The 16,205-nt window shown below is 42.8% G+C and overlaps 1 protein-coding gene and 1 long non-coding RNA gene across 5 annotated transcripts in view; one reads left to right on the forward strand and one right to left on the reverse strand.

The window, feature by feature from the left end:
• GBE1 (1,4-alpha-glucan branching enzyme 1) overlaps window positions 1-1,425 on the reverse strand; it is a 171,264-nt gene extending 169,839 nt beyond the window's left edge. For all 4 annotated transcript variants that reach the window (XM_075434098.1, XM_075434088.1, XM_075434073.1 and 1 more), the window contains exon 1: window positions 1,190-1,425. In XM_075434098.1, the coding sequence (XP_075290213.1) occupies window positions 1,190-1,293 (104 nt within the window). In that variant the 5' untranslated portion in view covers window positions 1,294-1,425. The remainder of the gene's footprint in view (window positions 1-1,189) is intronic.
• On the forward strand, window positions 1,062-14,670 carry LOC142362915 (uncharacterized). Its single transcript, XR_012765377.1, has 3 exons — window positions 1,062-1,221; window positions 12,603-12,672; window positions 14,313-14,670. It is a non-coding gene; the product is annotated as an uncharacterized LOC142362915 (long non-coding RNA).
• The last annotated feature ends 1,535 nt before the right edge of the window (window positions 14,671-16,205 follow it).

A 16,205-nucleotide genomic window follows, 5' to 3' on the forward strand; every position in this document is an offset into this window, starting at 1 on the left:
ATGGATGAACCTGGGAAGTACACCAAAGTTTTCAAGACTGTGTTCAGTACAGCCGTACTATCCTCAGAAATACAAACACCGTCATCTACAATGTGCTTATTCAGACAACAGGGACATTTGGTAAGCCCAAATGTTTTAATGAATGGTTTTATTAAGAGATCCACCCACTTACTACTTCCTACGCCCCGGCACCCCACTGAAAGAATTAGGCATTTTACAGCACTGCATACATTACCACAAGCTTGCCAGGGATCACTGTTTAAAACACTCCGTTGCTCTATCATTAAGAGATTACAGTTGGAGAAAATGCTCTGTGATTTACTCAATCCTTAATCCCATTTTACAAGGTCCACCCTCGCCACTATTCTCCGCCAGAACCCAGCAGGACACCGGGTAACGCTAAGCCAAAAGCGCCATAATACAGCAAAGAGAAAAAAAAGCCAAATACTTTAAGAAGAGTCAAGCTCCCTCTTACTTCCCTCCCACACCCATAGACTCTTCCAGACCCCTGGGACACGCAGCACTGGTCAGCACTCCCGGTGATCAGAGCACCGCCAGTGAAACGCGGCACACGAAGCCGCGCCACAAGGGCCCCCGGCCCCCGCCTGCGACCAGCCCCGGGGCTCCCGCGGCCTCCCAGGGCCGGCGGCTCAGCCCCGCAGGGCCCCCTCCCCCGCCTCGGCCTGCGGGCCAGCCCCGCGCCCCGCAGCGCGGCGATGCCGCTCTCGGGCGGCTCCACGGGGGACAACGCGGCCGCCCGGAGCGGCTGTGGCGGGCGGAACCGCCTCCCGCGGCGCTGGCGGCGAGGCCCGCGGCGGAGGCCTCCCGGCGACGGCGCGCCGCGCTCGGCTCAGGGGACCCTGCCGGCGGAGGCGCCTCCCCGGGAAGGGCCGGCGCGGAACCCCCGGCTCCGGGCCCGTTCCCCCCGCCGCCGGGGCGGGAAGCGGAGCCGCCCGGCGCTGGCCGAGGGACAGCCCCCGCCGCGACGGGGAGGGGAGAGGAGGGGGAAGGAGGGGGAGGGGACACCGCCCGCCCCGCCGCTCCCCCCGCCCGCCTCGGCGCCCCCAGAGGCGGACGGTCGCCACCGGCACACCCGCGGCCCCTCACCCTGCCAAGGCGGCTCTCCCCTCCCCGCGGCGCGGGCCTAGACCGCCGGCAGGCAAGCAGGGGGTCGGGGCCGGGCCGGTACCTGCGCTGGAAGTCCGCCTCGAAGGGGGCCAGGTAGGGGTCCCGCTCCAGCAGCTGCGGCAGCTTCAGTGGCTGCGGGGGCTGCGTGCAAACGGCGGCCGCCATCTTGCCCGCCACAGGATCCTCGCCGCGCCGCCGCTATATACACCCGGGGAGGGGGGTCGGGGCGGGCGGGCGAGGCGCCCCCTGCCTCTCACCGCCCGGCGCCGCCCACCGGCCGGGGCAGCCCCCCGGGGCCGGGAGGCGGCCGCCTCCGCCGCCCCTCCCCGCCCGCCGTGACCGCTGGGCCGCGCCGCGCCGGGCTGCGCTGCGCTTTCCCCCCCCCCCCCCCCGCCAGTGCCCGGGCGCGGCGGTGTCGGGGCTCCGGGTGCCTCTGGTCTCCTCAGAGCGGGGCGGGGCGGGGCGGCGGCGCCCCCGGCGGCGGCCCAACGTGCGGCGCGGGCTGTGCGCCGTGCGGGGAGGAAGTGAGAGCCGGAGCGATCGGAGCCGGCCGAGGGAGGGGGCTGCCTGCCGCCGCCCCGGGGTTGTTTCCTTGGTGGCCCTTTGATGTCTTTTTCAGCGTGTCTGCCGCCGGGTGAGCTCCGCGTTCCCACGCACGAAACACCTCCCCGCCACCCCCCCAAACCCCCCCCCCGGCAGATTTGGTGTCGAGGTGGGTTCCTCGGCTGTGTGGCAGGGGGCTGGCGGGCAGGCTCAGCAAAGCAAGGCTCCGAGGGCACCCGTGAGTCCTCACGGACGCGGTGTCTGCGCCGCAGAACGTCGGTTTACCGGACGCAGAAAGAATCCTGAGCAAAGCGAGGTGAATTCAGTTGATCCTGACGCGGCTCGGAGCGCTGGGTGGCACAGGTGGATTGCTGTGGAAGTTTTTGGCCCAGTATCAGTTTTTGGGCAGGCCAACCAAATATCCAAGGCAACTAATCGCTAGCCTGGCCGTGCCTCTAGGCCAGCGTTTAGCACTTTTATTTAAGGTCCAGCAATTTTGCTTTGTTTAGACATGTAGTGAGAACGTTTGTTTAGAGGATTTTGAATGTTTTTCAGCTGCGCTTTATGAGCTTTTCAGCTCCTAGATGCCTTAACCTGGTGTCCACAACCATTTCCTAAATTGTTATCCTCCTTTGTAACTTCTCTACCCTACCTTGGCTTCCTCTGAATTTTAGAGCTGCTTCCCCTTCCTGTCTGCCAGATAACAGCACCGCATGTAACAAACACTAGCAATTCATTTATTACTTCACCCAAAATTGGCTACAGTGAAAGTTTCCATAATGGTTTGTTTAATCAACATTGTATGTTTGACTACACTGTATTTCCTTCCTTGCAGCAGTTTCTAGCTACACACACAACACTCAGAGTACTTATGTACTTTTTTCCTTATGGAGTGCACTAGGTGTTTCCTGTCCCGAGAGGGAGTAGGGCACTACTCAAATACTGTTTGCTATAGCAGTTGCCCCAAGCAGGAAGCCCAAGCGTTTTTAATTTGTTATTGAATGAAGCAGCATCTATGCTGTAGCAGAACTACCTATCATATCCAACTCTGACTGATCGGGATTTCTGTTCTTCCCAGTGTCCACAATTTCGTCTGTCTCACTGGAGACTGAAAAGCTGTTTTTAAGATTACCTGTGCTTCTCAAAACTTTCTGCATGGCAGCGATCCCAGTGCCTGTGCTAAACCAAAGTTTAACAGCTCTTAGCATCTTATTCTTGCTTCTAGCATCGAACTGTGTGCGTCGTGTTCTTTTGCGAATGTGTCACTCATTCTCACAGTTAACTAGTTTGACAAAAAACTAAAAGCAGAAGTTCCAGCCTATTATCAAGAGCTGGGAAATTGTTTTTTTACAATAGTTATATGTTACCTGTGCTGCTGCTTTGGGGCTTCCTGGTGTTTGGTACTGGAGAGGTCAATTGCTGTTGAACAGGAGGCAGGAAGGCGATTCCTGCAGCCCTTGAATTCACAAGCGTAGGGAACAGGAGTTTCGGACTTAGCACAGTCTCTTTGGTTTGCTTCATCATCAGGAAGCTCAGGCAAGTTCACAGCACCATTAGTAGCTGTTTGGCATAAATACAAGACAGAGATTTATAAATCAGCATTAGCAGTTTGTGTAAACAGTAGGAAGATGCCTGTGATTTTCAGCTCCCTGAAGACAAGGACCCCTGCTTAACCTTCATTTGGAAGATTTTAAGTAGAAAAGACGCAGTATCCAGCTGCACATATAAGCAACCTTGACCTTTAGGAAGTTAAATTCTGCAAATAGCCCCTGTCCCTATAATAGACAAAGCCCAAATGCTATATTTAGCACGCCATGAACTGAGAAATTTGTAAGTGTACCATTTGTATCTACTCGTGTTCCAGTTTACAACTTGAGCATGATTTTATCTGCCTGCTTTGTCCCAAGTAACTCAAAGATACTAAGGCATATATTATTGTGATTATCTGTTACACTGTGATCTATCTGAGACTCAGAGGCTGAGGTTGCCTCTTAGGACACTGCCATTTAGTCCTGTACCTGGAGGCAAAAATGGCAGTTCAAGAAATGAATATTGTCCGAACAGCTGAATGCGACTTTGTGCATTTGTCAGAGATTGATACAAACCTGGCAGCTGGTGCTGCCAGTAGGAATAGGAAGAGGAGGGCTGTGTGTAATAACTGCTCTTTTGGGAGGACAGCAGTGGCTTATGTAGGAGTGGTGTGTAAGGCATGTGTCTGGCTCCCAATTACCACTGAGGCTGGAGTATATCGATCCGCTCTAAACTAATCGTTCAAAGGATGCTCATGCTTAAGTTATGTACGCTTTAAAATGTTGCATAGCAATACTGAGCAGTAACTGTATAGTTACAATTATTATAACATCAATTTAGTTTTTTTAAAATATGCAAAGTTCAAACAGAAATCAAAGTTTTTGATTAAAGAACATTCAGGATCTGGAAAACATTGAAGAAAGAGAAAAATGGCTACTCTTGTCATCCAGTACCTCCATTCTGATTCACTAATATTTTGCACTTATTTTGCAAAATATGGCAGAGATGCTAAACTGTAGGAACTGGGTTAGGAAAAAATCTTTTTTTCATTAAGGCAGTGGTTCAGATTCTCTCACTTCAATAGTGCCTGTTTGTATCTCAGCCAAAATACATCTGTGTGGTCTCTGGCCTTGACTGGCCCTTGCAAAGCCAGTTCCGGAGCTCCAGGTGCTTCTAAACGAAGTGGCTCAGGGTAGACCTGGTCCCTGGTCCTGACTTGGCTCTATGAGACGCTTCCTGAGCTATCAGTCATCTTTAGGGTACAGGATTCTGCCCTACAGCTGTCATGCACTGCTGCTAATTTCTAGATTGTTCAGTCCCACAGCTATGAGGTACATCGATAAGTTGTACGTGAGTTACAGCATGGTTCCTGCCAAGACGGTTCTCAGATTGCCCAGAGCAGGAGTATGGTGAGGGTTTGCTAGAGTTGCCTTCTAGCCTGCAGGGAGAGAAAGAGGGCAATGGCCAAGGATGATGTGTGCCCAGTTTTTATTCCAATATAGGTATAAATGAGGTAATGCAAATATCCGTACCTGGGTGCTACAGTATGGTCCCAAATACCACAAAGTACTCATTAGCCTGTTCCATCAGCTGTGCTCCATTTTAGCTGTGGACAGTCTATAGACTTCTAGTTTAATCTGTCTGAGAAAAAATAGCAGGTACCAAAGACAGCAAGATATTTTTTAACTCTGCTGTTGAGAACATTTAAGAATTACTAATCTCTCAAAGCGACAAGTCAGAAAGCATGCCCTTGGTATGTTTAAATTCAACACTTCAAGGCTATGTCCAAGATTTGTCATCATTTCAATCTGGGCAGAACTCCTCCCAATTCCTGTTCTTGAAAGCCTTTTGACATCTAGGTGTGGTTGGCCCACTTAGCTTCCTTGCAGGTGAGAAGATCTGGGCACTTTTTATTGCCATTGTGCCTTTTGATGTCTTAAGGATGAGAAGTAGTCCATGGCCATGGACTGAGAAACACAGGAACACATGAGAACACATGAGCTCTACCCTGTGCCTATACTCGATCCCACAATGGACACTATCAAGGAAAGGTGTTCCCGTGGATAGAGGCAGCTGTTCAAAAAGACTCATGTTTCATTATTCCAGAAGAATGGATTCTTGAAGGATTTCCCTGTGTCCTTTGTAGAGATGTCAGACATCTGAGCTTGTTAACGATACACATTGCAGATTCCCACCTTTAGACCGGTTTCTGCACATTCACTACATAACACAAAATGGAGCTCAGAATTTGAAAGAAAACTAGCTTATTATGCCACATTGGCCAGCCATACTTACCCCTAATATTTGTTCAAGAATCCATATGAAATTAATTGCACAGTTGTCATTCAGATCCAATGCAAATGCCCCCTTTAAAAAAACCATTGTCATTTATCTTAGTAGTCTTCTCAGACAGGGAATGGAGATTAAACAAGCTATTTATGCCTATCTTTGGATTCTCCAAGGTGAGACACGTAGGAGAAAAGAAATGGCCAGTGTTGCACAGCTGCTGCCAAAGCTAGACCTCAGCAGCATGTCACAATTCTTAAATTAAAACTGCACTTCTAGCAAGGATTCAACTATTTGATTATATAGGAAAAACAAAGCACATATCCTTGAAAATCGCAGCAAATGTTCCAAGAATCTATTAGGATATCCATTAATTAGTTTATAGGTTTGAGGGTTTCATTTTTGGGTTTGAGTTTGGAGTTTTTAAGAAATGTAGGGTGTTCCTAGAGACTATCTTTTAAAGTCTTACCTCTGGGCTGTTATGGTGTCAGGAGCTTTAAATAACAACACATCTTTAAAGATCAAAACTAATGTACAATCTGAAATACTCAAAAGCTGGTTTCAGGATTGTCAAATTCCAGTAAGTGCAGTTGATGGGAATGCCATTTGCACTTACCATGCAGAACAAAATGAAAACACATTCCAACAACCTGAAAGTCCTAGATAATGGCCGCTTCTTGCTTTCACAATATTGCAGTATTATTACGATTTAGTGTCCTTATTTTCTGTAACAGTATCAAAAAATGTAAATATCTTTCATAGTTGTTTACACTGTAATCAAGACACTTCAAAGTGTGATACCAATTTAAAAAATATCAGCAGATGTAGAACAATATTTGTTGTGAAAATGTCTATGAGTCTCACTAAAAAAAAGGATTTGATTTAGCGGAAAGTCTTTAGTTTCAAGTAAGAATCTGTAAAACACTTCACAGATACAACATACAGGAAAACTTTAGGAATATCATAATATTTTTGGATGTTGTATTTACTGTGTTGTATTTGTGCCTTCTGTATGTGTTTCTCAGAAGTAATTACTGCCATTAGAAACAACCTTCTACAACCACCAGTACTGCTGTTTCCTGGTATTTGCATATTTGTTGATGTGTTGGGGGAAGAACATAAAACATTTGGGACTCTTTTCTTAATGCCGTAGCCACGATACTTGGTAACTGTCACCTCTGTCTTACCGATGTGTTTATCTCTAACACTTCGGAAGTAGGTGGCTTGAGCTCTCCAGGATAGTTGTCCCAGAGGAACAGTCCTGCTATTATTGCAGCGGGCTTCTGTAAGAAAATATTGCTATTAAACAAGGAACTTTTAAATGCTAGCCAAATATTGTATGGTTTATATCCAGTACACTTGGAATTAAGAATGAAACACCACAGCTTCAGCAGCAATTTTGCTTTCTTGTTCTTCATTGACGGGTCTTTCATAAAATCCCTAAGAAATAATCTTACCTAGGAGGTCTCTTGAAGGCTGGTTGCTTAATCTTACATTCCTCCCTGAAACACTACAGGCATTGAGGCTGTCTGGCCTTTTACTCAGAAAAGAAAGTGAGGTTGCCAGATACTCATTCTGAAGGTTACACAGCTAATCCTGGGGTAGGTCAAGTGAGGTGAGAAGAAAGGAGAAGATATGTAGTGCTAATGCTCTGACAGCTCTGTCAATATAAATTCATTAGTATGTGTAGAACTATTCTAGTTTTCAAAAAGCAGAATAGTACCTAAGTTGTATTCATAAATTGAAGTGTGCACTGAGGTCACCACAGTAAAAGCAGATGAATCCGGTGCAAACTTTGTGTGAAGTGCAGAACTTTAGGAAGTCCAAAATGCTTTCTGCAGACGATCTTTTAGATCTTGGCAGTATTAGTTGTGGTTTAGTTTTTAATGGCAGTTGGTGTCAGTTGACCAAATCAATTCCCAGGTGTTTCAGATGAACAGAAGGTTGGGATAGGAACAAGCTCCTTAGTGCTACACTCAAAATCTTGCTAGAGGCAGAAGAGAACACCATATATGGAACTAAGAATTTACTCTTAGTCCAGTAAATGTTTTGACACTACAATTGTCCAAATTATTTGGTTAATATGGAAAAAAATCCCACCTTAATTAATAGTGCAATTTAAATTGTTTTGCAGAAAACATTCTAGCACCTATGCCTTATCCCGTAACGTTATGCCCCCCTTCCCAGCATGCCTCTGGGTCCTAAGGTTGACAATTTAAGTCTTCCTCAGGCAGATGGGGGCATATGTGCTATGACAAGGCATTGGCCTCCTGAGGTCTTCACCACACACAGCCTGATGTTCATGGGAGGGGTTGATGTCTCCCTCCTGGATTTTGAGGTTCCCAGCTGAAGTCTTGACAACTGCACAACAGCCTCTCCCAGATGCACTTGACAGTAAGGAGGCTGTTGGTCATGCAGGAACTGCCCAGGGCTGTCAAATCCTTTGCCCCAGCGGCACTCACAGATGCAAGCTCACTTGGGCTTAGCAATAGTCATTCAGGCACTAGGGAAGCAATGGCAATGGCAAAAAATCACATATACCAGGCTAAAATTCTTGTTTTTGATAGATGGTCTGCTAAACATAGGCTAGTCGTTACATGAGTCCAGCAGAGATGCTGCAAAATCTCCTGTGACTTAAGGTTTCTTAACAGGACTGAGTGATGGCTCTTGAAAACAATCTTTTTTTCATATGTGGTCTTGTGTGATGATCACACATAAGAGTCTGAGGGTATAATGGTGTATAACCATTGTATAATCACCAAAGTTAGTATGACAACTGAAATTACACCTGTGGGGTGTAAAGCTAGTTCAGGTTTCTCTAGATTTCAGAGACCATAGTCTTGCTTTTAAGGTAGTGATGTAACTTGTAGCTTTACATTGCACGTGTGCCTGTCACTGGGCGTTTACACACTATGAGGTATTTCACAGTGATTTCTGGATGTACTTGAAGATAACTGAATCCTACATAGATAATGGCACAATCACTGGAGCAATTTCATAATCACATCTTGGTCAAATTCTGATCTAAGCAATTGTTAAAACACTGAAAACTAGTATCATTGCATATGTAGTGCATGTCTTGAGTTGTTTTTCTGGAGTCTGCCTAAAGAGACTGTGCAGAACACCTATCATGTTCAATAATCCATCTTCATAAATGCACATCTCTCATCTCAGAAATGCTATAGCTATAGATCTCCAAAGTTACCCGATTAGCTCTAGTTGAATAATCATGCAAAGTTACGTACTATAAACGTAACATTTTGATACCCTGTCAGTTTACGGACCCCTGATTTCCACCATTCACTACATGTCTTATGTCAATAAATGAAGGTGCAGTCTTCACAATCCCAGTGATACAGAGCTACCCTTATAGGTATGCAATCCGTTGCCATGTGATTGTATTGTATAGAATACGATTCACCTTTTATTCTTAGAGCACTCAAAATTCTGTATTTTATAAATATAGAAAGCTTCATCCAAGACAAACACAAACACACATTCTTGTTAGGAACATAGGCATACATAGGTTAGTAAGAGGTACATATGTCTTCACACAGAGAAACAGGTTTTCTCTTGCTTGGAAATTAATGCCTTAGGTTGTATCCTTTGTCTCTTATTACCCAGGGTCATCTTTTGATCTTGTTTTTAAACCCAGCCGTGGCAATGGAATTAAAAGAAAACTAGTATGGCTCTCACTTTCCCTATATGCATGTATCTTAATAAAAACATGCATTAAAGAAAACAAAGCAATATGCAGCTTACAATGTATGTACATTTGGAAGGGTTTGCTCATACTGTGCTATCTGTGGAAGATAAAATAAGAAAATATTAATAGTTACCTTAGTTATCCAGGCTAAAGCACCTCCCTCAGTATGAGTTTCTGAGGATGTCCAGGTTAATTAGCTGCATTTCTGTTTCCTGAATACCTTGTTTTGAAGTACATAGTAAAGAAACAACTACTTCATTATTACGTAATAAGAAAATTTACTTGATATTGTTAGATAACTTTGGTAATCCTCCATCTGTTTTTGTTTTCGTTCTATCTCTTCTTTCTAACAAACAGCTAAGCATTTATATTCATTCAAATAGCAATCTTTACAATTAAACGTATTTTTTTACCTTCAGTGTTAATTACAATCAGGTATAATACAGGTAATTTTTGATTTTCTGAGTTAATGTGATCCCAATTCCATAAGAATAGTTTAAGGGCTGATGGCTCTCGGTTAGCATTCCTCAGTTTCAGACATCCTTCCTCTTGGATATCTCTCTGAGCCTTTTGTTTATCTGTCAAAATTCTCCCTGGATGTTGGATTCAGTCGCCTAATCCTACTCAAGAAATGGCTGATACCACTGCCCAATCTGATTTTAGTTTAACCAGCCACTCGCTGCAGATATTTCTCACATTCGTGCGATCAGCTTCTGTAGCAGGGCATCGTGCATCAGCAGTCACACTTCTCACAGCAATTCCGGATTCTCCTGCTTGAATATTCAGCTTCTTTGTTAGCACTTCATTCCCTTCCTCTGCTTGCTTAATCAGAATAGCCTTCTGAATTGCACAGATCACAGCCTGTGCCGGGTATTCAGTCTTTTTGCATTATATTATCTTCTCAGGCAACATCCAGGCTCTTCATTTTCCACTTGTCCCTTAGTTCTACGAGGATGGCAGGCCGTCTCCCATGATCATGTTGTACTTTGATGTCTGTAAAGACGAAGTATAACCAATTAATTGCCTTTTTCCTTATGCCAGTCTTCAGTTAGTGATCTGGTTGGGGGCTTGCTGGAAATATTGTCCCAGTACTGCATCTCTTCAACAGTTTGCTGACCTTATTCCCATGTGTGTGTTTGTGCTAGGTCTGACTGTTTTCTCACTGCACTGTTTCCTACCGCTGCATATGTGCATGGACTACTTTTCTGCTTCTTGTTTGTCATCCCGCTTTTGCCACTTTTACCAAAGAAGAATATGTGAGAGCAGATGCTGACAAAAGTAACAGTTTTTACAGCTTCTAAGTCATATACTCCCATGGAATATTTTTTTGTTTGTTTTTCTTGTTTATTATTATTTAGTGTCCCTTAGATCACTTCTTCCTTCGTATGGGTTGCTAGCTCATTCCATACTGTGCCAGTATCTATAGATCCTAAATCTAAATGCATTTTTGTGTCCAGGAAATCCACTACAACTCTTTAAATGCATCCTGATCCTAATTCAAGTCTTGTTCTTCTCTAAAATTTTGAAGAGAGCCTGACAACTTTTTCTGCTTCCAATACATCTTTGCTTCCTTTTGGCTTGGGATCATCTGGATGAGCCAATCTTTCAAATTCTGGTCTTCCTTTTAAAGCTCATACAGTGTTATATATCCACTCAGTGGGCAGTTGCTGCTGCAGGAACTGACTGATTTGCAAGAATCTGTACCTCAAAGACTGAGTCCCTGCTGAATATGCCATTCTCTCAGCTCAGCCATTTCTTCTAGAAAGGAGAGGAGGGTGGATATTTCTAGGAGCGGAGTGGGCATGTCTAGTAAGGGGTTGGATTTAGTGTTCTTCTTCCTTGATTCCCCTGTCTGCCTGATTTTGTCCTTTACAGATAAGCCATTATAAAAACGAAATCTGTACTCAGCTGGTTCACTAGAAAGGAGCTAGACAGAGATCTGTGATCACCTAGGACTATGATCAGAGGCTTTTATAACAGTATCAGCAAACTTTGGGCTTCCACCCAGTGCCCACATATCATCAGCTTGCTTAGACTGCTGTCTGTTTTCTCCTTTCTCTCAGGTTTTCAGCAAACTGTCATCTTCCACCACAGAGACTGCCATTTATCCAGGCAAAGTTTGCCTGGAGTGAGTCACAGCCAGATCATAGAGTGATGTAACTACTGTTTCTCTGCTTTCCTCAGATTCTTAGTGATCCTGAATCTCCTGGCTGTCCACAATTCATTTGTTTTACTGTAAATTAAATACCTGCCAGGACACAGGAATGCACACAAACTGCATTCCTGGTCTTCTATGATGACTGTAGGCTTCCGCTTACAGAAGTTTTTGCAGAAGGTTGGTTGCTCACCAGTACACAGGAAAGGTTCACAGAAGGGTTTGCTCACATTCTCCACCGATTTGTTACACACTCAAAATCTTGCGTACTACACCATATACATAGTGCTAAGAATTTACTTTTAGTCCAGTAAATATTCTAACAGTCCAAATTATTGGATTAATATAGAAAAGCCTCACTTTGCTGACTTTATGGTCACCTTTCCAATGTGCCTCTATGTCCTAAGGTTGGCAGTTTAAGTCTTCCTGATTCAGACACGAGAGGGGGCTTGCTTTATGACAAGTCATCACCTCCTGAGGTCTTCACAAGAACAGTGTTCGTGTGGGGGGGGTTCCGATTCCTCAGTCTTTGGTAAGTTTGGTTTTATTTTTAAACTTTTTCCTTACACCATCTGCTTCCCTCTCATTGATTCCCAGGTAGTTTGAATATTGCACAATATCTTTACTCCAGGGCTCTCAGCAGATCTCTACCATCCTCTACAATTTTATTCCACTATTATACAAATGTTAGCTCTACTAAAATCAGTAGTTTCAGCAGTATAAAAATGTAATTCCTTAGTGGAGAATCCAGGAGACGGGTTAGAGAGCAGTGGTTGATTTTTCAAATTCACAGTAGTTGTGCTGAAATACATAGTCAGCAGAGCTGTATAAAACTGGAGGTCATTGCATCTTTAAGTTCGAATTTGTCATTTAGGTACTCAAGTAAAGCATCTATAAATGGAAGACATCACAAACATTTATAATGTTGCAATGCAAAGGCCCATTTTACAGTCTGCCTGCAATTTAGCAGTTTGTCAATACAGGCTATAAAAGTCCTGAAGTACTGAGTCCAATGTCTCTTCCCATTCGTTTGGTTTTGCAGAATTTGCCAAATTTATGTTAAAATTCTGACACAGGTTATGAAAAGCCTTATATCCATGACCACTGGGGCCATGAGTAAATCAGCTGACTGTGCACTACTCTCTTAGATTTACAATGGTTCTTAGATAAATATGCTGTAGAAATACTTTAATATTCAAAATGCTCTGTCCTGGTGAAAACTTACAAGTATTTTTATGTCTTCTTTTATTCCAGCTCTTTTTCCTCAAAGAATCTGAACCATGAATGATTGTGATGGGATAAATGACAATACATGGAGTAGTAGGTATACTGAGTCTCTGGAACCCCTCTGCCATTTACTTTGTGTCATCATTGACTCTCCTAATAGTGTTCTAGGCAAAATTATTGTTACAGATACATATTTTTGCCCTAATAACAACCTTCTGTAAATTTAACAATTTTTTTATCCATGATACATTTCACTGTCGTTGGTTAGTCAGGTGGGTAGTAGTCGAATACTAGCCATATAAGTAAACTATAAAGGAAGAATCCTTTCAAACATCTTTAATGTCTTACCCCCGTTAAAACTTAGTCTCACAAACCACACTAAGATCCTCTCCTGACATTTTTCAGTTGATCATTATCTGGCTCGTTTACTATTTGGAGTTCAGGCATTAACTTATGCAAATGAAAAGATTTCTTCATTCATAAGATCATTGTCCAAGTTGTTTGTTCTATTCTATCATTTGTTCTATGTCCTTCTGCTGTTTCAGCTGTGCAGATAAAATACAGAATTGCTCTTACTGTTCATGAATTACCTGTTGCTTCTTGACCTATGCACTGCTTCAGCTGTCTCCTCAGTAACTCCTATGTTGTCATCTCTTTCAACACATGCACAAGAAAAACTGACAAAGATTTCCATCCTGGGAGCTGAGTCATTCTCTAAATCAGGACCATCATCCTCTGAACACAAAATCTTCCTCTGCAGAACCTAAGGACAAGTATTACCTATGTGATTTTACATAGGATGCTTTAGCTTCACTTTCTTTAAATTACTTGTGTGTCTGACTGAAGAGTATATAATTTAGCAGTATCCACCAAAATTTTCTTTGTATTCCTACCCTATGTGTTACATAATGCCAAAAACTTAGTTATCCTTCTCAGTTCTGTCTTCTGTTTCCTTTATTTTTAAATCAATTGTCATTTCAAAATATAGCCATATCTTCACTGGTTTGCTTTTTGTACAAGCATCTAATTTCTGTGAGCTGTGACTACTTTCCTGTCATCTGGGAAACCTGCAGTGCTCAAGGAGCATAACCTCCTGTACAATCAAATTGCTATTCCAGTCATACAATTCAAAGATGCTCATGGTGATTATCAGTCTGGCTTAAGTCATCCAATATACCTAACACTGAAAAGGGCTGACTAACGAGGACATGTGTTAGACATCCTACAAGTGAGGAAGAAGCAAGATCAACTTTTCTTATCCTTTTCTTAGCACTATAAAATACTATACATATTCTTTGTATTTTTCAATGAACAGACTTGCTTTTAATCTGGTCTCTGTGCTTGCCAATAATGTATACTCTGGTAGGTTGAGACCACTCTGGCACTACTACAGGCACTATGAATTTTCCTGTTCATGACCAAATCGCTGGGTTACTTGCAGCTCTGAAGAAAATTTACGTGACAATTTCTGAAGAGCTCTGGAATTGAGTTGTATTACATTGCTTGAAATAAAACTTTTCAGCTTATTTCTCCAGCATAATGCTTTCCATGTTTTAGAATTTTTCATGCTAGTTCTGTTCTTATAAATACTGCCTTCACTAAATTTGTAATCTCCCACATTAACACCCTTTTTTAGTTTTTTTTTTCCTTACTTTATTTGCTTGCATATTTATCTTGTTCCCATCACCTGTCCAGCTCTTTTTTGGTTAATGTGGGGGTTTTTCCTTTTTTTTGCAGTAAGTCCTGTGGCATTGCTATCCTTAAGGAATTTAAAGTTACATGGAAGAAAATTGAGCCCCATGCTGATGGATGAGATAAGCTTTACGGCTTCTCCGTGATCTTATTTCATGTTGGTAAAGGGGCAGAACTGTGGAATACAAGGTACAAATGTCATCAAAATGTTTCCCTGATTTTGTAAGGAGTTGCACAAGGAGTCATTCCTTTTCTGTAAAATGAAGCATAGATGTTCATAGCTGTAAAAAAAAAAAACAAAACACTACCAACAACAGAAAAATAACGGCCATAAGTTGTGTTTTGTTTTTCTAATTTTCTTTCTATAGAGTGAAGCATGGATATTCGTATTGAAAAAAAATAAAGCTAACAATAAGAAAAACTATCACTTGTTTACTGTTTTTCTTAAATCTTGAATCTTTTTGCAAATTTAACTTAAAGCATTAGTCATGTGTCTTGCCCCAGTTTTTCACCTTTAGAATAAACTGAATTATTTCTGCTTTTAGCATCTCTCCTGCTTGTTCACATGATTTCATTTGTATGTTGGGGAACTTTTCATAACATCAAGACTTCTTTCAACACTGACACAATAGCTAGGAACTGAGGTGGGTTCTGCTGTATTTCTGTAGTAAATTGTATTCATTTAATAACCTATTCTTTACGCAGAAACATAAAAACGAGCCTTTTTATAAATTTGAATCAGGTATGTTGTGCCTTTCAGGTTAATGCATTTTGCGTATTGATTTGAGTGCAAGTTTATATATTAACTGAAAGAGGTTTGATTAGTTTTATTCTCTTCATTCATTTCTTTTCAAAAAAGTCTTTTGCATTGTATATTAGCTCTGTTAGTAAAACGTACAAAATCTTCTCTGCTAACCTTATGTTAGAGAAGTTTCAACAAGTTTTTACATTGTGAACCTGGATAGCTAAGGAGAAAAAAATCTTCTTCCAAGAATGTAGTATCTGCGTGTAAATATAGTACTGTCATTTATAGTTAGAGATAATATGCAGAGGTTATAGCTGTGTGAGCTATTTAAAAATCAAAAGCAGCACAGTCAGAATGATGTAGTCATGTTTGGAGGAGCAGTACATAAAAGTTATCCCTCAAGAACATATCCTTCTAAAGGGTAACCAAATATAATTATTTCATGTGGTGCGGTATAATTGAGATGACTTGGAATTCCCCCTCTTGTAACAGTTGTTGATCTAGCTGTGAAGTTTGACAGGGTAAGGTTAAATCTCATTTTCCTATCACGGGTTAGGAAATACTTTTAGTGCTAAGAATAGCTCATTAGAGGTGGATGGGAAATCTCCTTTTCAAGGTACATATTAATTACCGTAACACTCAGTGAATTTATCTTTTCTGGCAGAATAACATACCTTGCAGCTGTATCAATGAAAACTGAATATCCTGTTGATTAAAACTGTCACTTGCCTGGAATAACTAGGTCCAATGAAGTAAAAACAGGGAAAGTGGAGCAAGCTTTTGTATAAAATATATGGTTCTGTTCTAAGCAAAACAGCACCAATTTCTTTTTAGAGAGAATTTGAATGGAAGCCAGGACTTTTGAGTCAGTAAACTCAGATGATCTGAACCACTGTTGTTCTGGACCTCATATGACCCTCTGCTGCACTACTGGCTTTGCAGTGATGTCACTTATGGCACAAAACACATCAGTAAGAAAACTTACCAACGTGTTTGAACCTTAGCATGTGACAGCAGCTCTGTGGAGAGGGACCTGGGTGTCCTGGTGGACGACAGGTTGACCATGAGCCAGCAGTGTGCCCTGGCTGCCAAGAAAGCTAATGGGATCCTGGGATGCGTTAGGAGGAGTGTGGCCAGCAGGTAGAGGGAGGTTCTCCTTCCCCTCTACACTGCCCTAGTGAGGCCCCATCTGG

Source organism: Opisthocomus hoazin, chromosome 1 (genome assembly GCF_030867145.1).
Source record: "Opisthocomus hoazin isolate bOpiHoa1 chromosome 1, bOpiHoa1.hap1, whole genome shotgun sequence".
Taxonomy (NCBI): Eukaryota; Metazoa; Chordata; class Aves; order Opisthocomiformes; family Opisthocomidae; genus Opisthocomus; species Opisthocomus hoazin.